Source organism: Emydura macquarii, unplaced genomic scaffold (genome assembly GCF_026122565.2).
Source record: "Emydura macquarii macquarii isolate MOO-44397 ecotype Brisbane River unplaced genomic scaffold, CSIRO-AGI_Emac_v2 contig_369, whole genome shotgun sequence".
Lineage (NCBI taxonomy): Eukaryota > Metazoa > Chordata > Testudines > Chelidae > Emydura > Emydura macquarii.
This window is the reverse complement of record NW_027130506.1, coordinates 2555180-2579756: the sequence shown is the minus strand read 5'-3', so window position 1 is coordinate 2579756 and position 24577 is coordinate 2555180. Positions and strand designations below refer to the sequence as shown.

General features: G+C 42.9%; 1 protein-coding gene across 10 annotated transcripts in view; it reads left to right on the top strand.

Annotated features, from left to right (window-relative positions):
* Nucleotides 1-24577, top strand: part of SAMD12 (sterile alpha motif domain containing 12) — a 197877-nt gene that overhangs the window by 85553 nt on the left and 87747 nt on the right. For 8 of the 10 annotated variants that reach the window (XM_067530653.1, XM_067530638.1, XM_067530674.1 and 5 more), the window contains one exon: nt 19087-19227. In XM_067530653.1, coding sequence (XP_067386754.1) covers nt 19087-19227 — 141 coding nt within the window. The other 2 variants (XM_067530661.1, XM_067530700.1) reach the window with 2 other exon arrangements.

Below are 24577 nucleotides of genomic sequence, written 5' to 3'. Positions count from 1 at the left end.
TCTGTGCTTGGACTAGAATTATTGCTGGAATATTGTGTTTATTTTACTGTCAGTAAATCATAGTCACCAGCAGATAGGTTTAATCTGCAGAACGTTATTCAAAAGCTTGTGAATGGATTGCATCTATGGTGGCCAGAATGGATTGCAATAGGGCTATTCTGGGTTGTGGAGCAGCTTGTTGACAGTTGTTCAAGGCCCTGGGATTGCTCAGCCCCTAGCTGAAATTAGGGACCACACCAGCCCCAGCAAGTAGTCCAGAATTAGGGAGATACAAAGTTAAAGCTACTTGAAGCTACTTTGCCCCATCTGCCTGGGCTAGACTAGTGTCCTGGATCTAAGAAGTTATTCAAAAGAAATTATTCCAAAAAGGCCCCATCACAAAATCTATGTTCAGACTTAGAATCCCAGGTTCTTATTTAAAGACACTGAAATCAATGGAGTTACTCCATACCCTATGAGCAGAATTTGGCCTAAAACTAGCAGTATCTATCAAACGTTCATTCACAAACTATATAAACAAAGGCTGAATAGGATTGGTATAGGCTTTGAATAAATACCCTCCCCCCATTATTAGAAATCTACCTCCCCATTTCTTTGCCTCGCAATATGATCCTGTTTTATTCTTGACAAAACTTATTTTGGGGGGAGAGATGAAATCCATTCAGTGCTGTTGTGGAGACTGTATATTATTGCTTTGCTGATGGCAGTGGAAGAGAGTCCACATCCTCTGGTAACCTTTTCATAGAATCCTCAGAGCAATCCAGGTCTATTTTCAAAGAGAGCAATGCTATGATAAGTTCCTAAGGGTTAACTTAAATTCCAGAGATGAAAGCCCAGGGTTTTACACGCCTAACATCTTTCATCCCTCTCCCCCTCTGGCCTTGCTAGCTGTAACATTTCCTTTTATAAAAATCCAATCTCTGGACACTTTGTCTGAGTGATGCTGTACATGACTTGCATTGGTATACTCACAATTTCAAATAGTTTCACCTACTCAATGTTTTTTCACTTCCCATTTTCCCACAGCTTGTACATTTCAATCGATTATATTGATATACAAATAATGTAAGACTCTACTGCACACTAACTGCTAATTGTGACCTTGCTAACTTTATTGTAACCCAGACAGTGAGGGTTTTCAGTGATTGTGATAGTCTACATTATTATTTTTAATTTTTAAAAATTCCTATAGCATCATAAATGGACCTTATGAAATGTCCTCCACACCATTTAAAAACCTGTGAAGGCAGCACGAGGGCAATGTGTATGTGTGTGCATGGGTGACTGCACATCCGTGCGCACTGCAGAACAGATCTCAAGCCACCCCTGGCATAGAAAAGTCACAAGGGGCGAGCTGGAAAAGGCCAGGCAAGGGATAACTTGATCCATGTAAACATGGACCCGCTTGCCCCAACACCTCATGCAATCGGTGTGAAGGGACTGTAGCTGATAGTCCATTTATGGGCTAGAAAAATAACTAAGGGACCCTGATCCATGATGTGGGGAAAGTGTTTGCTGTAATCCTCCTCTGTGTCACCCACACAGAGACCAGTTACTCTGACTTTTTGGGCATGGACTGGATTTCACCCTCAACATTGTCATACCTATCCTCAAAGAGCATAATAGTTCAAGATAGACAAGACGAAGAATGCACAAAGCAACCGTTCCAGGAAGGAAGGAGTTGGAGAAATTACTGGTGAGGAGAGCAGGATAGAAAGGATTAATTGAACAGGACTTTAAGAAAGAAAATGTATTTATCATGGATTGCCTATTGTGTAAATCATATACAGTATCTTAAATATATGCTAGAGGATGGGCTAGATGTCTAAGAAGGACTTTTCCATCTTCAACTATGATTCTAATATATTTTTTTTAATTTATGTTCACTTCTGTTGCTGTTATACAAACCTTTCTCTTTGAATATGTTTAGTAGATCAGGATCCATATTGAGAAGCATGTGAATGCTGCTGATGCAAGACCACTGAGCCTAAAATGTTCATTTATTCTTTAGAATCAAGAAAATGTAACTCATGCATAAAAAGAATCTTTCTTTAAAAAGCTAGTATAAAACGTTTTAGTTTCTACACCGAGGTGGTGAGTGTAGATTAATGTACTGGAGGGAAATGAGCGATTTTGTTACTGCCTCAAGGTTGAATGTGGCCTAATCTGGATATAGAGATTTTCCACTGAACATACGGTCTGGAAAAATCTTTATTAAAATTGTCAACACCCAAAAACGTTAAACACGTGTTTCCTTAAATATAGGAAGATTATTTGCATCTCTACATTCCTATTTCAGCTCTGATGTAAATGGCTGCATTGCAGTTGAAATCAGATATGCTGTGCACCTATATGCACCAGAGCTGAATTTGGCCTAATATCTCATTAACAGATCTTTAGTCTCTAATGCACATTTTGTAAGGAAAACATTGTTTTTAGCAAAGTGCTGTCTTGTTCTTTTGGCACATTTAGATTACAGTTCTTAGCGATAGAACGAAAGTGTGATGTATGAAATCCTTATGCAGATAGTTTCTAATTTTACCTATCTGCATGGTTTGTTACATACAGAAATATATTTATCAGATACAAGTTGTTTTTCTTCCAATCTAATTTCTGTAATTCGTGGCTGATTAGTATTCATTGGAATCAACTCCTCTGCTGACAAGGGACTCATAAGGTATGTCTACACTGCAGTTAGACACCTGTGGCTGGCCCGGGCTGGCTGACTCTGGCTCGCAGGGCTCAGGCTAAGAAGTTGTTTGTTTAATTGTGGTGTAAATGTTTGGGCTGGAGTTGCAGTCTGAGCCCTGGGACCCTCCCAATTCTCATAATCCCAGAGCTCGGGCTGCAGATTGAGCCCGAACGTTTACACCGCTTGAGTCTGCCGGCACGGGCCAGCCACAAGTGTCTCATTGCAATGTAGACATACTCTTACTGTGTGGTTGCTTTTCAGATATAGACTGTATGATGTATGTAAGTGCATTTCTATCTGTATGCTGGATTGAAAGGTGTGTACTTTAAGGGCTCATCTTACAGAGCCTAGGTATTTACTAATGTGAAGTAGTTTTAAACTGTGAATTGACTGTTGCATTAGATTTATAAAGCTGGAAAGAAAACCCATTTAAGATGGCAGGTTGCAAATGGACACATCTTTCTTGAACTCCAGGGCCTCATGTGTTTGTTTTATATATACACTATCTCATTCCCCCCTCCCGCTCTTTTTTTTTGTTCTTTCTTTTGCAGATTCATAGGTGGCTTTTTAAGATTAGATGGGACCATTGGATCATCTAGTCTGACCTGTTGAATAGCACAGGTCATGGAATTTTACTGAGTTACACCTGAACTGATCCCAATAACTTGTGTTCAACAAAAACTTACCTTGCAGAAAGGCAGTCTTGATTTGAAGATATAGATGGAGAATCCACCCCCTCTTTTGGTAGTTTGTTCTAATGGTTAACTACCCCTCACTCTTAAACATTTGTGCGTAATTTCTAATTTGAACTTGTCTGGCTTTAACTGCCAGCCATTAATTATTGTTCTGCCTTTCTTTGCTAGATTAAAGAGCCCTTTAGTTCTCGGTGTTTTTCTCCCCAAGAGGGTTTTTATACGGTGCAATCAAGTCACTATTCAATCATCTTTTTGATAACCTAAATAGATAGAATTCCTTAAGTCTCTCAGTGTCAGGCCTTTATTTTATTTTATTTATTTATTTATTTTTTTGTAGCCCTCAAATCATTTTTGTGATTCTTCTCTGCAAAGGCTGATCGAAAGCCCACTAAATCCAGCAGAAGGACTTTCACTGGCTTAAACAAGGTCTGGAACACTCAGAGCTCAACTTGCCAACTCTATCCTTTGAGTAGTGCCTGACCCTGAAAGTGCTATAGTTCTATGGATTTCAATCGGACAACTTTGAATAAGGTGCTGCTCAACTGGAGTAGGAGTGGCAGAATAAGATTGTTATTGCTTAATTCCCCTCTCAGTCATAGTGGTGAAAATTGGAAGAATCTCCATTGAAGTCTGTGGAGTAACATGATGCAAGTGAGATATGACTCAGACCCACAGAAGATAGATAAAAATCAATATCCAGAGCTATAGGAATGTGCACAAAATCGACTAGAGCTGGCTCTTACAATGGAAAATTATTTTCCCCTGAGGTTGAAAAATGATCAGCATGTGCTGTAGGCTAAGGGCCCATCAAAGGTTATATTTCAACTTAACAGGTGCTAGGCTGCCACTTAAAAGAGAAATGTCAATGCTAAATGTCTAATTGATGCCATTGAGGGTAGGGGAGAGGCTGATTCTGAAGTTTGAAGATTTCTGTAGTACTTAAACTGTGACCATGCTACTTTTAATTTACCTTTTTATTAATATTATTAACATGAATATTAACATATTCTTCTTTCCTTTATGCCACTTTTCTTGGTGAGGGTCACGGCAGGAGCATGGACAGCAGGGAGGACCAGACCTCCCTTTCTTCCGCAACAGGGTCTGGGGGGATTCTCAGGTGTTCCCAGACAGGGGTCTCCTCCCAGTGGGACATGCCCAGTATAATTCCAAAGGAAGGCTACCAGGGGGCATCCTTATCAGGTGCCCAAACCACCTCAGCTGCCTCCTCTCAATTCGGAAGAGTATCGGCTCTACTCCAAGGCTCTCCTGAATAGCCGAACCCCTCACCCTATCTCAGAGAATCAGCCCAGCCACCCTGTGAAGAAACCTCATTTCCACTGCTTGTACCTGTGATCTCATCCTTTCAGTCGTTATGCAAAGTTCATGACCATAGGTGTGTGGATGGGGATGTAGATTGACCTGTAAACTGAGAGCTTTGTCCAAAAAATAGCTCCTGCTTCACCATCACAGGTCAGTACAGCGTCCGCATCACCACCACACTAATCCGCTGGTCAGTCTCACACTTCCACTTACCATCACTCATGAACAAGACCTGTAGATACTTAAGCTCTTCCACTAAGGGCTGATGCTCTCCTTCTCCTGGAGGGAACACTCCACTTTCTTCTAGGAAAGAACCATGACCTCTGATCTGGAGTTCCTGATTTCATCCATTCTCTCAATTTCATTTTTTAATAAAAAAGGAAAACCAGTGGAGGCATGGAAAAAAAGCACAGTTGAAAACTCTGCTGAGATAAGGGTCTGGAGCAGGAGGGGGGAGTTTTAGGAAACATTATTTATTCAGTGTTGGTACATGAAAGCATGTTTATAATAGGGCTCAGTTTTGCTTTCCTTTTAAAGTGCTAATGATGGGAAAATCTAGTGCTTTAAAATGGAGGTTCTTAAACTGTGCCCCACAGGGACCAGGGATGGCCCACAGAGTTTTTGATAATGGTCTGCAGAAAGCTGTCTGATTACACGATTTGGGTTCTCTTGATTTCCAGCAATTTGGCATTAAAAGAAGCTAAAAAAATACATCAAACATGTTCCTAATATTACTTTTCCATGTAAACCTTTGCTGTAATTGCCACGTGGGTACTGGACAATCATGAATGGGGAGGGGTAGGTGATCTGTACATTCCCAAATGGGTGAAGAAACAGTCCCTAAGATAACTTTTCTATTAAGATGTGGTCCACACTATAAAAGTTTGAAAAAAACCAGCTCTTAAATGGTTTGCCTTTTTTTTTTTTAACCAGCTAGCAGAAATGGAAGGGAGAAGGTTAATGACTTAGAAGAATGTTTTGTTAGAGGCCTAAAGGTTTTGAACAATTGATCAGAACGACTAATATCAAATTAGAGCAAGTGACAAAATATTGAGTTCCGACTTCTGTCCTTGGATCTGGGTACAGGGCTTCCAGAGCAGAATTTGACCCTTAGTCATGTGACTCTTTGACTGTGTTTTGCAATCCAAGGGGGTTAATGAATAAATATATATGCACTCACAGTGGAAGCAGGTGTACGTCTCCCACTTAAATAAATGGGAATCTTGTTTAAATTCACATCCGTTGCAGAGGTTTTCCCTCTCTTTTTTGGATACTTATCTAAATCTATTTCCAGACAAAACCTCATCATCTCTTTTGATTTAGAAATCTGTCTAGAATTCCCAAAAGAACAGGTTTACTGTTGTGGTTTCCAGTACTTACCAATGCTGGCTGGGTTGGATGTTCCAAGAAAGCAGTGTGTTTTCTTGTGGTATTTAAATATTTCTCCTTTTGGCAGAAATCAGGACTTTTTTTTAAACTCCATCTCTTTTATAAACTCCAGAAAAGACTTTGTTTGCATTTTGTTTAAAGGGTTGTATCAGTTCTAATACTATCCAAATTGTCTTGTCCATTCCTATTCTTTTCTACATCTACACTGTACATTATTATATATGAAAATGTGATTACTCTTTTTGCCAGTAGGTATGCTCTAATGTGATTCTTTGCAATTAATAAAGAAATGGGATATTTGTAGCGCATAATGGGCCGCCTACTGAGCAACATTAGATTAACAAGGAATTGAAGAACAATGTATCTAGCTGATGGCAGATAAAATCAAAGGCGTTGACAGATTTACTTTACCTGTCACAAATAGAAAAGACCTTGAAGGTTGTTTATTTGATTAGGGTACTATAAATCTACCAGATACATACAATCAAGCAATAGTACTGGAGTTCATTGCTTGAAAAATATGATGTGCAGTGTAAGAGAAGTCCATTATTACATGTCTTTGGTGCTTAAATATAATTAATTTTGTGTAGCCAGGAAGTAGCTTGGCAAATATATATACACCAGATAATGTGGATTTATAGACTGCCTGCTAAAGGTTTACATTCATCCTTAATTTGCTTTGTGGGTCCTGTTTGGTCCTTCCTGAGAGCACTAAAATGATTGTCTCACATTTTACAGCACATTTGAAAAGCAGTGTAATATGATTTGCACCTGAATTTATATTTCAGATGGGAATTCAAGTTATTACTATTTCCTCCTATTAAAATCATCAGGTCCTGAATATATTCATCTGAAAAACAGGACTGGCTAACAGTCTTTACCCAAGACTTGTAAGGAATCAATATAGTTCCCATCAGTACAGTAAATTACTTACTGAACCACTTCCAGTAATCATGATGTACAATTTCTCATTAACCCCGTCCCTTCTCTGCACAGAACAGTGTTATTGACTTGGAATGATGTTCTTTTGGAATCATCTATGGCTCTTAAGTCAAAGAGCAATTAATTCAAAATGTGATTAAAATAAGGTACAGTACAAGTTTACAAGTGCATTTTTGGACAGCTGTCTCTTAGCCAGCTCCTGAAAGAGGAATCACGGACTCTCGAGATTTAGGGCAGGCATTGGAAAGCAGTATTGCCCACTTCTGGAGATGATTCTTTGCCACTGATTTTGAAAGATAATTAGCTATTTTCTCCATTTGTGAGCTACCTGGCAAGTAGATAATTTCTATTAGGGAAAAGATACGAATACATTCTTTCTTTTGAATCTTGCTTGTAGATTTCTTTTAAGTGATTCTATAAAAGAAACATTATGAGGTCCCATTTGTGTTATTACTCCCTCAGTAATTTTAAATTAAATTGATCCTATTTACAATTTTAGAAATGTTGTTTTTTTCCATTGGTACCTTTGCAAATTCTTTCTAGGATCTGAAAGTCAAGCTGTATTCCTTCTGCTTCTTCAGTTATAACTAATTTGAAATTATTCTACTATCAGAATTTAGTGGGCTGTTTTGTTGCTATCTGGGTAGAATGGAATTTAGCACTATATGGAGTATGTGACACTTCATGAGAAAAAAGAGAGAAAGACAAGGTCCTTGGCCACTTATAATCCACTTAGGGCCAGATTCTGATAGCATAACTTGCACTGCATCATAACCTTACTCCACAAGTAGTAGGAATCATTTCTGGGATACGGTGCTACTCACTGTGAGTAATGTTATCTGAATGCAACCAAAGGGTCCAATCTTACAAGGCATTTAGCATCTGAATTCCCACAGATTGAATGAGAGTCAAGGACACTCTAAGCCTTGCAGGATTGGATCCTAAATTAGAACGAGAATAGAGAAAATGACAATCACTATATGTGGAACACATGAGGATGGTGAGAAAGACAATACTAACACAAGAGAGGAAGGAGCTGCAGACTTAGTGATTTGTGTTATTGAATTTCACAGATTTATTATTGTTTGCTTAGTATAGCTGATCAAAACCCCAGGAAAACAAATTCACAACATCTTCATTTCTTTTCCTGTTTTTTAATTTTGAAAAACTTTGGCAAAATTAAAAAAAAAAATCATTTTACTTTATTACTTAGTTTTCTTTTTAGTTCATGTTTCTTCTTCGAGCGCTTTCTCATGTCCATTCCATGCTAGGTGTGTGCATACCACATGCACAGTTGCTGGAGATTTTTCCCTTGGTGGTATCGGCTCTAGCACCCTCTGGAGCAGCGCATGTATGCACCAGAACCAGGAGCGCCATTGGCTTCACACCATTTCAGTTCCTTCTTCCCATCCGTGACAATTGCCTGGAATGATCCTTCTTTCTCTTGAAAGGCTTCTTCCCAGTGGTTTGGACTCTTTTATCATATATTGTATTGTTATTGTAGATTGTGTACATAGTTCTGAGTTAGTGTTAGTATATACAGTAGTATGAATAGTTGCTCCTGTTGACGAGGGACTTTTGGCCCAGGGGCTGGGCATGCCCCGATACCCAGGCTTCAAGCTGTGTGCCTCCTGCGGCAAGCCCACACCAGAGAGTGAATCACGCTCTAGCTGTCTAAAGTGCCTCAGGGTAACTCACATTAAAGAGGAGTGCCAGATCTGCCAGGGCTTCAGACTGAGCACTCAAAAAGACAGACATTCATCATGGAGGCAGCCCTCAGACCAGTCTCGGAGCTGAGCCGCTCCGAATCGGTGCTGAGCACTTTGGCTTCTGTGCGAAGTGCTCCACCGTGATCTTCACAGCACCATTCTCCATCCCCAGTGCCGAGGAAGACGCATAGGACACAGCAGAGAGGGTGCTCCCCGAAGAGGGACAAACTGGAAGGGGCCAACGTAGTGACACCCATGTTGGGCCACTCATCCTCCCCAGAGCCACTCTTGGCTCCAGCGACTCCCCCTAGAGCATCGAGTCCGGTCTGGGACCTGCCTCCAATTCCTGGCAGTGGTCCTGGGACCTCGCACCTGTGGGCCCCTTTGACTCTGGAGGCTTTCCATGCATCAAAGGACCTGAAGTCTCTCCTGATCCCACCAACTGCTCAAAGCCTGCTGCCAGCCAAGGCAACTGGGGATAGAAGGGATCAAGTGGCAGAGAGTTCCATCGTGGCACCAACTTCCATGGCACCATCCAGGAGAAAACCTTCCCGATGCAGCGATCTCTGGCCAATCATTGTTCACTGGTTCCCCAGCACCACCCGGAAGTAGAAGCGGGTACTGCGCCACCATGGTCTTTGAGGGAAGAATCCTCTTTGGAATCTGAAGGGGAATCCTTTGCTTTACCAAGGACATACCGGTACCCAGCCTATGCACCAGACTTTGTCACCAGCCCCCCAGCTGGCGCATGGCCACCGGACCACTGGCCAGTGCAGTGGCAGTATTGAAACCCGTGGGGGTTTCCCCCAGTACCGTGCCCCCCTCTGCACTGCTCATATTCAGTGGTGTCCAAGAGGCAAGCCACTGTCTCTTCCTGTCTGGCACCGGACCCTGACTCCGGTACTGACCCTGGTACCGATATCCCAGAAATGGCCCCAATGCACATGGTGCAGGTGGAGGAAGAGGAGGCAGTCCCTCCCCTGGTGCAGGTGGAGGAAGAGGAGGCAGTCCCTCCCCTGGTGCAGGCCTCTTCCTCATCATGCCCAGATGAGGCAGTCGCAGACCCCAGTAACCTGCTCCTGCTGAATGAATTCAGGGCCCATTGAGAGCCCCTGAAAAGAGTCGCCACAAACTTGACGCTGAAAGTTGAGGTGCTAAAGGAGTCTGCGTGCAGCCTAGTTGACATCATGGCTGCAGTGGCTCCCTCCAGAGTGTCCCTTCTGTTAATGAAGCGCCGTTGAGACCTGTCAGGGAACTATGGCTGATCCCTTCGTCTCTGCCCCCTACCTCAAAAAGGGCAAAAAAGAAATACTATGTCCCAGCCAGGGGATTGGAGTACCTATACTTGTGCACACGCATGCATACCCTGTGGTCTCAGGTAGTGTTGGTGGCAAATGAGCAGGTCAGACGGGGCAGTCGAGTGCTACCCTCAAAAATAAGAGATTGCAGCTGTTCAGACACAAGGGTTTATTCGATGGGTAGCCTCCAGTTCCATATCTCTAACCAGTAGCCTCTTCTGGGGAAGTAAGATTTTAACTTGTAGGACTTGTTGGCCAAATTTAAGGACTCCCTGCTGCAAGAGTGGAGGCAGGAGTTCACAGCCATTCTGGAGGAGGAATTCACAGCAAGTTAGTGTCCAGGTCCTCTCTCCAGGCAGCTCTGGATGCAGCTGACTCAGCCACCAGGCCTACGATGTCAGCGGTCACCATGAGACGCTGTTTGTGGCTCCAGTCATCGGGCCTCCCTTTCTCCATCCCCCTCCCTCTTCAGGGACCCTTCTCACAAGCAGCTTCTCTTCCAGGAAGTGCAAGCCCTCCTATGTGTTGGGGCCATAGAGGAGGTTCCTCGAGACTTGAGAGGGAAGGGGTTTTACTCCTGATATTTCCTAATCCTGAAGGCCAAAGGGGGTCTACGGCCCATTTGCCTCAAGAAATATCTCAAGAAACTGAAGTTCTGCATGGTCTTTTGGCCTCCATCATCTCCTCCCTTGATCCAAGAGACTGGTACGCTGCCCTCGATTTAAAAGATGCTTATTTCCACATCTCTATCTTCTGTGGACACAAGAGATTCATCAAGTTTGTAGTGGGTCAACGCCACTACCAATTCACTGCACTTCCCTTCAGCCAATCAGTAGGCGCATGAGTATTCACAAAGTGTATGGCAGTGGTAGCAGCCTTCCTCAGATATTGAGGCATGCAAGTCTACCCGTACCACGACGACTGACTGCTCAAAGGCCGCTCGCAGGCTCAGGTCCAGCACAGCATTAGTGCAGCCTTAGTGCAGTACAGGCCAGCTTTCAAGCACTGGGTCTGTTTGTAAATGATCAGAGGTCAACTCTAGCCCAGATCAGAGAACAGAGTTCTTCAGGGCAGTGCTCAATTTGACCTAGGCCAATGCCTCCTTAGCGGAGACCAGATTCCCAACTATGTCGGACCTGATCTCCAAGATCACAACCCACCCACTAATGACTGTTCGGGTTTGCCTCAAACTGTTGGGTCACATGACAGCATGTACCTATGTGGTGGCCTTTAACCCCTGCAGATATGGCTACTGTCAGTCTGCTCCCTGAGCAGACACCAGTTGGACTCGATACTCATATATCTCCTAGGAGCTTGAAATGCACTGGTGGATTGTCTCATCAGATCCTTTACCTCTCACCTATGCTACATTGATGACATTTTCATCATCTGGATCCACAGAAAAGAGTTCCTTGAAGAATTCCACTGGGATTTCAACAATTTTCACCACACCATCAACCTTAGCCTGGATCAGTCCACACAAGAACTGGACACTACAGTGCAAATAAGTGATGGCCACATAAACACCACCTTATACCGAAAACGCACCAACTGCTATACGTACCTACATGCCTCCAGTTTCCACCCAGGACACACCACACAATCATCCACTGTCTACAGCCAAGCCTTAAGATACAACCGCTTTTGCTTCAATCCCTTAGACAGAGACAAATACTTACAGGGTCTCTATCAAGCATTCTTAAAACTACAATACCCACCTAGGGAAATGAAGAAATAGATTAACAGAGCCAGACAGGTACCCAGAAGTCACCTACTACAGGACAGACCCAACAAGGAAAACAACGCCACTGGCCATCCCGTACAGCTCCCAGCTAAAACCTCTCCAACACATCATCAAGGATCTACAACCTATCCTGGACGATGATCCCTCACTCTCAAAAACCTAGGGAGGCAGGCCAGTCCTTGCTTAAAGACAGCCCCCCAACCTGAAGCAAATACCAGCAACTGCACACCATACAACAGAAACACTAAACCAGGAACGTATCCTTGCAACAAACCCCATTGCCAACTCTGCCCGCATATCTACTCAAATGACACCATCGTAGGTCCTAACCGCTTCAGCCACACCATCAGGAGCTCGTTCACCTGCGCATCTACTAATGTGATATACACTATCATGTGCCAACAATGCCCCTCTGCCGTGTACATTGGCCAAACCGGACTGTGCAAAAGAATAAATGGACACAAATTAGACATCAAGAATGGAAACATTCAAAAACCAGTAGGAGAGCACTCCCTGGACACTCAGTAACAGACTTGAAAGTTGCCATACATCAACAAAAACAAACTTCAAAAACAAACTCCAGCATGAAACTGCAGAGCTGGAACTCATATGCAAACTTGACACTATCTGACTAGGTCTGAATAGAGACTGGGAGTGGATAGCTCACTACAAAAAGTAATGTTCCCTCTTTTGGCATTCACATCTTCTCATCACCTGTTGTGAATGGCTTCATCCATCCTGATTGAATTTACCTCATTAACACTTGCCCTCCTCACTGTGATGTAACTCACCCATCCTTGCATGTGTGTATATATACCCACCGAACTGAAGTTTCCACTTTATGCATCTGACGAAGTGGGTTTCTGCCCACGAAAGCTTAAGCCCAGAGAAATGTGTTAGTCTTTAAGGTGTCACAGGATTCTCGTTGTTATGATAGAACATTAGAAGCATCCTGTTACAGGGTTCTGTCAAAACAATTTTCTCTCAATCAGATACATGGCACATTCCCTGGGTATAATAGGCTCCTCCTCAAAATCTTTTAATTCTTTACTCCATTTCCTCCTCTGAGCACTTCCCCCCAATTCATCGATCCCTCCACTTCAAACACTGATCCACTTGTATCCCTTGCTTCTCCCTCCCCTGCGCTTCACAGTGTCTCCTTTAGGTGGCTTCCTAGCTGGAAGCTGCTCCTCACATCAGCGGTAGTATCCACAGGTGGTATCTTGCAGCCTCTGCTGGTTGCAGTGTTGGCAGCTAGTTGTGCAGCCTCTGGTAGCAGTGATAGTATCTTGATTATCCACAGGGCTTTGGGGTGGTTTGGTGGAGCAGGTTTCCCCTGATTCACTGGTGATATTCCACAGCTCAAGTGCAAGGGGAGGGATTGGAGGATCACTGCTTTCTTTAGCAGTTGCCATGGTCAGCACAATAGCAAGTGCAACTTGCAGCTTGCTGGCTTCCTGCATAAACAGCAGCAGTTCAGTCCCAGCCTCAGATAGGGCTGAAGCTGCCAACAATCAGAGCCAGGCTTGGTGTCTGGGGTAGGCCCATGAAACAATTTTCTCCTGCTTTCCTCAAAGGTAACCAATTCCTGTCCACCGTATTCATACCACTGAGTCCAGGGCAGGGCCAAGAACTGGAGAGAAGTTCTTTTGATTATGCCCCTAATGGTTCTTTTGATTATGCCCCTAAATTAACTGACTCACTTTACATAACAAGTATATTAGTCTTTTTTAATTCTCCTTTCTCAGCTTCTTGCTGCAAAAGTGGAGGCAGAGGCTTGTTCCTTACAATTTGTTCACCAGTCCTGACGTCAGTTTGAAGGGCTGTTTTTAAGGTTATCTTTTTAAGGAAAAGGACTAGGAACTTACCTTTAATGAAAGTTCATGCTGCCCAAAGGCTGCTCTATGATGTGAGCCACCTCCAGCTAATCCATGCTGGCACAAGAGGCTTGTTCTTAAGTGCTGAGTTGAAAAGGAGCAAACTGTAGCCCACCTGAGCACAGTTAAAGGCTATGATTGGATTCTTTAAGTAGAACCAGTTTTGCAAACATCTTTTTTAAACTAATGAGGTAAATCTGAGCACAATTTGTGTAACATTGGCTCTGCACAAAAACTAGGGCAGCACATTACTATCGATTAAGCAGGAATATTCATCATATCATGTCAACAATCACTTAACAAATTATGTGGTACAGTGTGTGAATTTAAACTACTTTGTCACCTGGATAATTTAGGCAGCTTAGTGCATCCACTGCCACAGATCATGCACTTATCCCAGTCAGTGGGAATTCTGCCTGCATTAGGACTGCAGGATTGTACAGGGAATTGCAGCTGAGTATGTCCAGAACGGCTACTTAGGTCCATTCCTTCTTATCAGTTAGCTGCTATGCCCCACAATACACATACTGAACATTAGGCATTGATCTACATATGTACATCTTCTATTGAATGCAGGAGATAAAATAATCTTCCCTGCTGACAATTCAAATCCTGTCACTCCCTTCTACTGGCTTTGTTTTACCTTTTCCATAAAATCTGAGCTTTTCATGGTCTCTATGAAAGCCTTGCTAATACATCACTCTTTATTTCCCTCTTTATTTCTTTTTCTAATTCACCTTCAAGCTTTCTTCCATGATGACCTATATATATACCTAGAATAATCTCCCTTTGCCAAGTGCGCTCTTTCTCTCTCTCCATTCAAATCCCTCTTAAACCCTAGTCTGCAACTAGACCTTGGCTAGACAATGCCTGCAGTGAGGAGAGGTGGCGAGAAACTAACACAATAGAGCCAACTTTAAATTTCAAACGTTATAAAGGTAAAAACCCAGAAATTTGGCAGGAACAATAATATAAATAATAGACTAATTGGATAAAGTAACACCAAGAACTTGCTTAGGAAAATAATAACTGTAAATTACTATCACAATAAAAGAAGTTTTTTAACAACCTGCTGTCACCCCAAGAGGGAATCAGCTCCTCTTTTCCCTGGCTGCAAAATTCAGCTTCACTTCTGGTGTTCCTTCGCTTGTGAGGACTGCACTTCTTTGCACCAGGCCCACCTGTGAGTGGCAGCGCCTCACCTGGCTCATCCTCCTAAATTATTTTAGGAAAAAATGCTGTCACTAATCCATTATTGAAATAGAAAATAAACTAAAAGGGCAGTGGTCGAAATCTAAATTAAATCTGCCCTCCAGGACTCTAGGCCTGATCTTTGTGTAGGATGTAAGCTCCTTAGGGAAGAGATCATTCCCTTTGATTCATTCCTAGTAAAGGTCCAAGTACACTGTCGGTGTGCTACCTAGTTCATGATGTTTCCTTTAATTTTATTAACTCTTTTGAATTCTGTTTATACCTGCTGTTTGTTCAGTCATTTGAAATGTAGTTTTTATATTAATTCATGCTCCTGAAGTGTCAACTATTTCTAGTCCTCCTTTAGCTTCACACCTTACCTGGGCTTATCTTGTGCTTGTGCTTGATACTAGCCAAATGGCCATCTTTGTAATCTTAATAAACTAATCTTCTCCAAAGAATATTGACCTAGACTAAGATTTTGATGAGTGATTTTGACACACCTTAAAGAGACCTTATTTTAAGGGATTGGATGCTTAGTACTGCCTGAAAATCAGACCCTATTACACTTGGACACCCAGAAATGGAAGCCCTCCAGATCACTAGTTACTTCTGAAAATCTTGGCCCTGATTTCTTTAACTTTGTTCTGAAAAATGTAGGTCCTAGAGCCATACACTATACTTTTCCCATGTGAAGTATTATGCCCCCTCCCTTATGGATCTCATAAGTTTATCAATTTTTGTTTCATGTCTGTTTTCTCCTTGCATCTCTGAAATACCACCTGCTGGTTGATGCTGGGCTGCGTGTCTCAACACTGTCTAATAGGTTGTATTGGATTTGGTGCGTGTGACACCTGTAAAACAGCTAATTTTAGGCAGCCGTCACAAGCTGCAGTAAATGGTAACTGTCAGAGGGCTTGTTCTGATGAGGTAGTGCTTTGAACTGAAGCTAGGAAAGGACTGGCCACTAACAGAGTTGAAAAGAGATTTTTTTTTATGTATATGCAATAAACTCAGTGGTTGAGGCAGGAAATGAATAAGATATTTTGAGAAATGAGAAATAAATAAGTGCCTAGGAAAAAAAAGATATTAAAAGCTATGACTGTTAGCCGGCTAGATGGACAGAGCTGGGTGAGCTACATGGCACCCTTCTGTCTTGACACATTATTGTATACTGTAACTTTCTGCCCGAAGATGACACTTTTTAAAAATTTTTGCTTGCTTTCAATTGCTAGATTGGCATTGCAAACTGCATTCTTAAGACTTGTATATCCTTTGTAAATTGCTTTGAGATGTCTTGGTATGATAAGGTGCTATAACAATTGAAGTCATTATTACTGTCTCTTTCACTAGGGGAATTTGATGACTGGCATTGATCTTTAAGACATTAATTTCCATATATTGATATTACATTAACCCACAGAAGTCCTCTGGTTTATGATTTCACAGAAAGGTTTACTGGACAAAGGATTATCACCCTTAGTGCTAAAGAGTGCCACCACAAAATTGGGACAAAATGCATGAATTATTGTAATTTTGTACCTCAGAAGATGCAGATTTAATAATTAAAAGGCAAAAGAATTCAGTTAAACTAGTAAGTAAATGAAGCGGAACCTAGAAGAAGCAAAACGCTGAGTTTGCTTTGAACAAACATCGTGTGCCAGATTTTCAGCCAGTGTAAATCAGTGTAGCCCCAGTGTGACTTGGTGCTTATTTACTAGCATTGAGCTGCGGAGGCAAGGACCCCTTTGGAAAGGGGAGAAATGGGCTTCAATGGGCATTGGGCTTATGTCTGGGCCTTAACCACCAGCACCAATACGTTAGGGGCTAAAAGAACAGGGAAAGTTTTTCCTCCCCTAAGATAAAGGGGTTGGAAGCATTGCTGCAATTGCTTTAGGATGTGATTTTTTGGTAGACACAGGTGCCTCAGTGCTTATCCTGCTATTTGCTGCCTCTTAATTTAGTATTTATGTTACAGTGGTGTCCAAAAGACCAGATCAGGGTCCCATTGGGCTGAGCACTGTAGTAACACGAGAGGATTCAGTCCCTGTCTGGAAGAGCTAACAGTCTTAAGTGTTTGAATTTAGCATGCTCTGCATTATGGATTATCTCAGACCATGACCTCATAATACACCAACATGCTAAATGCCAACATGAGGCAACCTGCCAGCCCAGGATTCTGATCCATAATTCGGTTGCACCTGTACTCAGTCTGTTGCTATTTAAAGGGATCTTGGCAGGGTGGGGGATGGTGGATTTTGTTTTGAGGAGTCCAAGGAAATTTCGTTGTCATTCTATAGGCCAGTCTGATCCTGCTACAAATTATGATACCACAACATACCTAAGACAGGTGGAACTTGCCAAATTCATTTTCACTGATGATGCTACAATTCTGAACCTGGATCTCTGGAGTAGAAAGTAATTAACTCACCAAGTCAGCTCTGTGGATCCGATGACGTCTCTGAGCAGAGGTCCTCTGGGCCGCGTCCGCTGACTCCTTGGCTACTTTTGAGGAGCAGTGGGGGCTGTCTGGGGTTCTGTGCGCAGGTGTGCCCTTCAGGTTTGCTCCGTTTAGCCCTTTGACCTTCACGCCCGTCCCTGTTTTTTTCATTCATTGTCCCCCGTAATTAGCTGAGTCCTGGGTTCAGTAGCTCCTCCCCTTAGAATCATAGAAGATTAGAGTTGGAAGGGACCTCCAGAGGTCATTTAGTCCAACCCCCTGCTCAAAGCAGGACTAACCTCAGCTAAATCATCCCAGCCAGTGCTTTGTCAAGCCACAGCTTAAAAACCTCTAAGGATGGCGATACCATCACCTCCCTAGGTAACCCCTTCCAGTGCTTCACCACCCTCGTAGTGAAAAACGTTTTCCTAATGGCCAACCTAGACCTCCCCCATTGCAACTTGAGACCATTGCTCCTTGTCCTGTCATCTACTACCACTGAGAACAGCCTCGCTCCATCCTCCCTGGAACCCCTTTCAGGTAGTAAAGTCTGCTATCAAATCCCCCCTCATTCTTCGCTTTTGCAGACTAAACAAGCCTAGTTCCCTCAGCGTCTCCTACTAAGTCTTGTACTCCAGCCACCTGATCATTTTTGTTGCCCTCTGCTGGACTCTCTCCAACTTGTCCACAACCTTTTTGTAGTGGGGAGCCCAAAACTGGACACACTACTCCAAATGTGGCCTCACCAGTGCCGAATAGAGGAGAATAATCACTTTCCCTTGATCTGTTGGCAATGCTTCTACTATTGCAGCCAATATGCCATTAGCCTTCGTGGCAATAAGGGCACACTGTTGATTTAAATCCAGTTTGTTGCCCACTGTAACTCCCAGGACCTTTTCTGCTGAGCTGCTGCCCAGCCTGTCGGTCCCCAGTCTGTAGCTGTGCATGGGATTCTTCCTACCTAAGTGCAGGACTCTGCACTTGTCCTTGTTGAACCTCATCAGATTTCTTTTGGCCCAATCCTCCAATTTTTCTAGGTCACTCTGTATCCTATCCCTACCTTCCAGGGTATCTACCACTCCCCCTAGCTTAGTGTCATCTGCAAACTTGCTGAGGGTGCAGTCCACCCCATCCTCCAGATCATTAATGAAGATGTTGAACAAAACCAGCCCCAGGACCGACTCCTGGGCACTCCGCTTGTGACCGGCTGCCAGCTAGACATGGAGCTAGACATCACTACCCATTGAGCCCAATGATCTAGCCAGCTTTCTGTGCATTTTATAGTCCATTCATCCAACCCATATTTCTTTAGGCTGGGGGAGGGGCTTTAGCATGTCCTGGTACCCAAATAATACTGGTGCCCTAACTAGAGGGAATGGAAAAGGCTGAGTAAACCCTGCACAGAAGGGGGTAATGAGGAGCAGCTGCTGGGCTTCTAGGCCAGGCACTGTAAAGGCTCCCAGGAAGGAAGTGTGGGGGGGGGGGGGGGCAAACAGCCAGCAAAGGGAGAAGCTGCAGCAAGAGGGTGCGCTTCCCTTGAGCAATGGCTGGAGCAGTGAGTCCCCGGGGGCTGGTAGGCCATACTGTATATCAGTAGATGGTGGTGGGTTATAAGCTGTAAATAAAGAAGTATCCCTTTTGCATTTCAGATCTACCACATTGTGAATCAGATTGTTTCACAGCTGAGGATTTTAGTGTAGCATACATCGGTTTATCTGCTAGAATGAGGTGATTACATCAATGGAAATCCTTAGATGATTTTTTTTTTTTTTTTTACTTTTGGATCCAGGCCGTGCCTTGCTGAGGCTTACTGACAAGAAGCTTGAACGAATGGGGATTGCCCAGGAGAGCCTACGACAGCACATTTTGCAGCAGGTGCTCCAGCTGAAAGTGAGAGAAGAAGTCCGCACTCTTCAGTTACTTACACAAGGTAGGAAGTAATTTCAGCATGGGCGTATAAAAGGGTAGTGGAGGGAAAGTTCGCACAAAGGCATAAAAGGTGACTGGACGTTCCCCAGTAAGAAATGATGCGTGAAGATGTCTCATCGACTCCAAATACCTTCCTAGTGGAGAACAAAAGGTAAAACAATGCATAAATTAAAAAGGTATGTTAAGCTGACTGTTGGCATGATAAGAGTAGTTTTGATCTACAGCTTGATGGCATTCTCATTTAAATGCCTACTTACTAAGACAAAAATAACTTGACTATATAAAAAGAGTAATAATACAAAACTGTCTATCTTTGCAGACGTTGAAAATTTTGCATTAATTGTTTACTCTCATCACTGGATATGGTAAAAGCTGGCAATGAGAGTTACCTGGTAGGCATCTGAAAAATATAATGATCTACTTTCCCGTTGGGGTAACTCCATTGATTTTAATAGAGTTGTTCCTAATTTATACCAGTTCAAGTCAGAACAGAATCAGATTCAGTCTGAAGATCTTGTGTGTCTAGATGTGTATTTGTGGGGAGGTCATCTAAAAACAACAAAAAAGCCTGTACATCTTTTCCAAATGAGGCTGAAACATTTAATAATGGCTTGCATTATCAGCTCTATTGAGGAATTTGTAGCTGCTATAATAATATGGGAACAGAGCAGACGTACTCACAATGTAAAGTAAAGGCTAGGCATCTTTTATTATAGATCTGCAGTTCTCAATCCTTGTAAGATGTGGTTTGATAGTCCAGCCAGATAATTTCTATGTCCTTTTCGTTTAGTGCCCATTTTGTGTCAATGTATATGAAAATAAATATTGTTAAAATACCCTGTGTGCACTGAGTAGCACTATATATTTCATATGCAGCATTATGTAGCTGACTAAGGTGTGCTTACTGTGCGTACTCATCGGTTAGTCCAGTAACTGCCTTTTGACAGGAAAAGCCTCTGGCTCCAAATGAACTGTTCCAGAAATCACACCAACTGGTTTGCTGTGATTTCTGATGATGATGGGCCATATTTCTAGGATTTTCCCTGTCTTGCGCATGCCTCTCCAGCCCACTCCCCTGGATTTGTTGTGGCACTGCAGGTACATTGCACTCGGCACTCCAGACAATTACCTGGACCAGATTAGTTCAACCCCTCTTTGCAATGTCTTGTTTATTCATTTATTCTACAGAGGGTGACTCACTTATTTTGCTGCTTATCCTGGGTCCATAAGAATGTCCTGGTCAGTTTCTTCTCCTATTCTGGAGACCCCATCCCTCCTCCGGGATCTAGTCTGTACTTTGGGCAGTCCCTCTCCTTCAGACAGGAGCCTCCTAGCCTCCTCTTAGAGCTGGTGTTGTACTTTAGACCAGCTGTAGAGACTCAGCAGCTTCTCTTCTTGCTGGCCCTTTTACGAGTCAGTCCCTCCACCCTCAGGCTGGGACGTTCCCTGATGCTGTCTTCTCCTCGTTAACTCAGGACCCTGCAGGAGCCTTCTTACAGGCATCTGCCCTGCTTTGAAGGAGGAGGCAGCATTTATGTTGCCTTCTTCCAGCTCATTCTTTATTGGTTGGATGAAAGGAGAGCCTGGCCCCACCTTCTCTGGAAGGTTCCAGGTCCCAGGCCCTTAAAGACATAGCAACAGGACTCCTTCTAAATGCTACTTCTTTCCAGGACCCCCTTCATCTGTCATCATAGTTCCTCACCCCAAACTGTTAAAGGGCCATACCAGGTGACTGAGAGGACTGTGCAGTAGGCCATCCTGCCCTTAAAGGGGGGAGACTACCCTGTCACTCTACCACCTGCAAATATCACCTTATCCAATCCTGGCTGCTTAAAGCTAGTGTGTGTAGCTGAGATATGAACAATAGCAGGTATTCAAAATGCCTTAGTAAGGAGAAGGTGCCAAAGATTCTCAGATGTTCAGAGATCCACCTCTTCCTCAAAAACTTATCTCTTCAAACCATTTCTTCCCAGTTTCCACCCTTCTCAACCTGTTCCATTAAAGGGAATGTGATTTGAGAGCATTGTGGATTTTAAGTTCCAGTTGTGTATCAATACCAGACACCCTGGAAGTTTCCCCCACAGGTTTAGCCTACTTATGGAAAGTGAGACTCTGTTTGTAAGAGTCATTAATGATCCACTGTCTTTAAATTTTGACTCAGTTAGCTATTTATAGTCTTGCTGACCTCTTAATAACCCTTGATTGGCCCCAGGTCATTGCTTTAGGGTGTATCTGCACTTCAAGCCTAGGGTGTAATTCCCAGCTTGAGGAGACATACTTGTGCCAGCTCTCATCCAGCTAGTGAATTGAAAGAGTGTAGTTGTGGCAGGTGGGGGGCTGGCTTTCCCAAGTACATGCCCATCCAAGACCCTAGATACATACTGGGCCAACTAGCCCATCCCATTGCTCAGACTGCCATGGCTACACTTATTTTCAGCACACTAGCTGGATGAGAGTTAGCACAAGTGTCTCCCCTGGGAATCCCACTCCACGCTCAAGGTATAGCCAGACCCATAGCGACTAATGGGTGTTGGAGGCTTGACTGAGACTGCTCTCTAGTGACTCCACTGGTAGCTTGATTGGTCAACTGGTGGTATCAGTCATCCAGACTCAATCAGTAATGATTGACATTTCAAGTGTTTTGATGTGACATCCTCCAAGACTTTAGCCTATTGTCCATGCTGTTGAAAATACATATGTGGCCTTTGGTAAAATCACATGTAAACACAGGATAGAGTATCATGAGTCTGCTGCTATAGATAGATGAAAGTCTCTTGTCCTGGGCAGACATCTGTGTAATTTGGTCTCTGCCTTGGGGGCTTGTATCCATCTGGATGCCCCCTTAAGAGAATCTTACTGGTGGGAAAGAATCATCATTATGAAGAGGTTCCCTCTCATTTGCTTTGCGAAAGAAACATTTTTGGAAGTGGGCAGGTTAAGAATCATGGTGTGATTTTTTTCAATACACACTTTCCATGGAAAGCCATGTGTCTGTTGGATATTCAGTATAATTGGTTGACTCCCCCCTTCCCCAGCTGCCCAGTTTTCTCAGTCTGTGTCTAAATTTATCCTGCAATAGCTTAGCAACAGGAGTGCATACTTGCAGAATCACAAGCCCTTATTAAAGTAATGTCCTCTTAGAATCTCTGGTAGAAGGAATATTTTCTTGCAGCTCTTATGGAATGCAGAGCACACCTTCATCCTGATGAATATTGCATCTATGCTCAGATACTTTCTGCCTTTTAGGGATTCCACCTCCATAGGTTAGATCAGAAGGTGACCATGATTGTCCAGTGGTGTCTCTAAAGTTTGATGTTCTTCCAGATAATTGGTGTGAGACAAAACGTTACCCTCAGTGCACGATTTCAATGATACTTAAAGGAAGGAGGCAAGGGCATATAGTTAACAAACCCTTTCTTGAAGTCATTCAGTGAACAGGCTGGCCTATAATTAGTGAAGTTCTAATCCAAAACTCAGTGAAATCAATGGAAGGTCTCCCATTGACTTCAGTGGACTTTCAATTAAAGTTAGGGTCCAGTCAATGAACACCAAAGATTAAAAAGAAGTACTATGTAATATTTATATATAATATCATTTATTTTAAGAAGTGTTTGGACTTTCTGTATGGAAGGTAGATAGCTCATTATGTAAGGCCTTCCTCCTTACTTCTGTTGTAGTAACTTACTTACAAACCCATTTCATACTCCTTCATTCAATGCGAGCCCTCCAGGCTGTGCTAGAGATCTGACAGTGGCAATATTATGTGATTGTGTAATTGAAGGCTGTATCTTGAATTTCAGTGGGACTATTCTTGTGAGTATGGGCTGCCTGATTGGACCATTTATCAGCAGAAATGTTTTCCCGACTTCCACTGGGGTGGAAGGGTTTCCTCACCTGACTGAGCTTTTCGGCAAGAAGCACAGCGAGGTCATGGAACTAATTTGGCAAAATATCTGCAGATGTCTCTTGGGGAGAGCTGTTCAAGGCTGGCATCATCGTTGTTATATTGTTTTTTCCCTAATCCTGATTCATAAGAGCCAAAAACATGTCTTACATAACTACACAGTGATGTTGTGAAGCTAATTTTGGATTTTCAATGCTAGTCCAGCTCATAGCTGGCATAGAGAGAGCATGTCCCCTTGGCACTGGCATAGCAGACCTATGTGGCATGCTGTGATTTTGAACAAAATATTTTTAGACAGGAATCTGCTAATGGTGCTTGGATTTAGGTTCTGTGTCATACTTGCACTCTGAATACTTTTAAGGTGACATTGTGCCCATTTATAAGTTGCTGTTAGTTTCAAATTGGGCTAAGTGCTACTTGAAGTTAACCAGCCGATCACAAAAATTGATGCTAATTCTGCAAGAAGATTTCCCTTGGTGACAAAATACGTTAGATTAAGGCCATATGCCTCATTATAAGGGATTGCAGCTGTTGATGCTTGTTGGCATTATTCTATCAGGGAATGCTTCATCCTCTGCTGGTGCTCAGCTTCTAAAGAGGGTACGTGCACATTGTTAACTAGGGCAAATTACTCACAGCTACAAATAAACATTATCATATTCTCCCACCCTTGCTAAGGAGTAGTCCAGTTCAAAATCTACTGAAGTATCCTAGTAATGCATCTGCATTAGATTAATTTAAGGGACCCAAAAGGTACATCTTACCTTTTGGAGATGTAGGAAAGCTGCTGCCCAATGATGCGTTTATCTTCCCAAAATGGCTTTTGAGGAACGCTATGGCCAGAATTTTTCCTGCTGTGCTGGACAAAAATCCCTATTGCAAGAGCTTTGCAACATTGTGAGCTCTTGGACAGAAGGCTAAAGGGAACAATGATCTAACTTCAAAAGGTTCAGCTGTTTGTTTTCGTTTGGATGCTTATTGGCTTATCTAAAATATTTGAAGAGCTCTTTTACTACTCTCCCCTATTCTTTGCCACCTTCCTTAATGGTGGTAAAAGTTTCCTAGGATGTGGAGACTCTGAACACTGATCCACAATTGACAGAGGAAACCCCATTCAGCTTCCTCTCCTTTCTTCTCCTCTTTCTTTCAACCTCCAGCATCGTTTAGACACTTAGATGGATTTAGTGCCTCTTCTCCCTCCCACCTCCCAACTTACTCGCATCTCTCTATTGTGAGAAGTTCCAGGCTTTATCCCCTCTCCCCATAAAGAGGCAGCATTGGTACTAGACTCACTGTTGTCCCTTCCTGAATTTCACACATGAAGGCTTTCCTACTTGTGATGCCCCAGAGTACACAGAATGCAAGACTTGGAGCTGCTCCCTTTGGGGTATCACTATTATGGAAGATTGAACAGAAGCAGGCCAAGTCATGCCATCAGAAGTTTAGA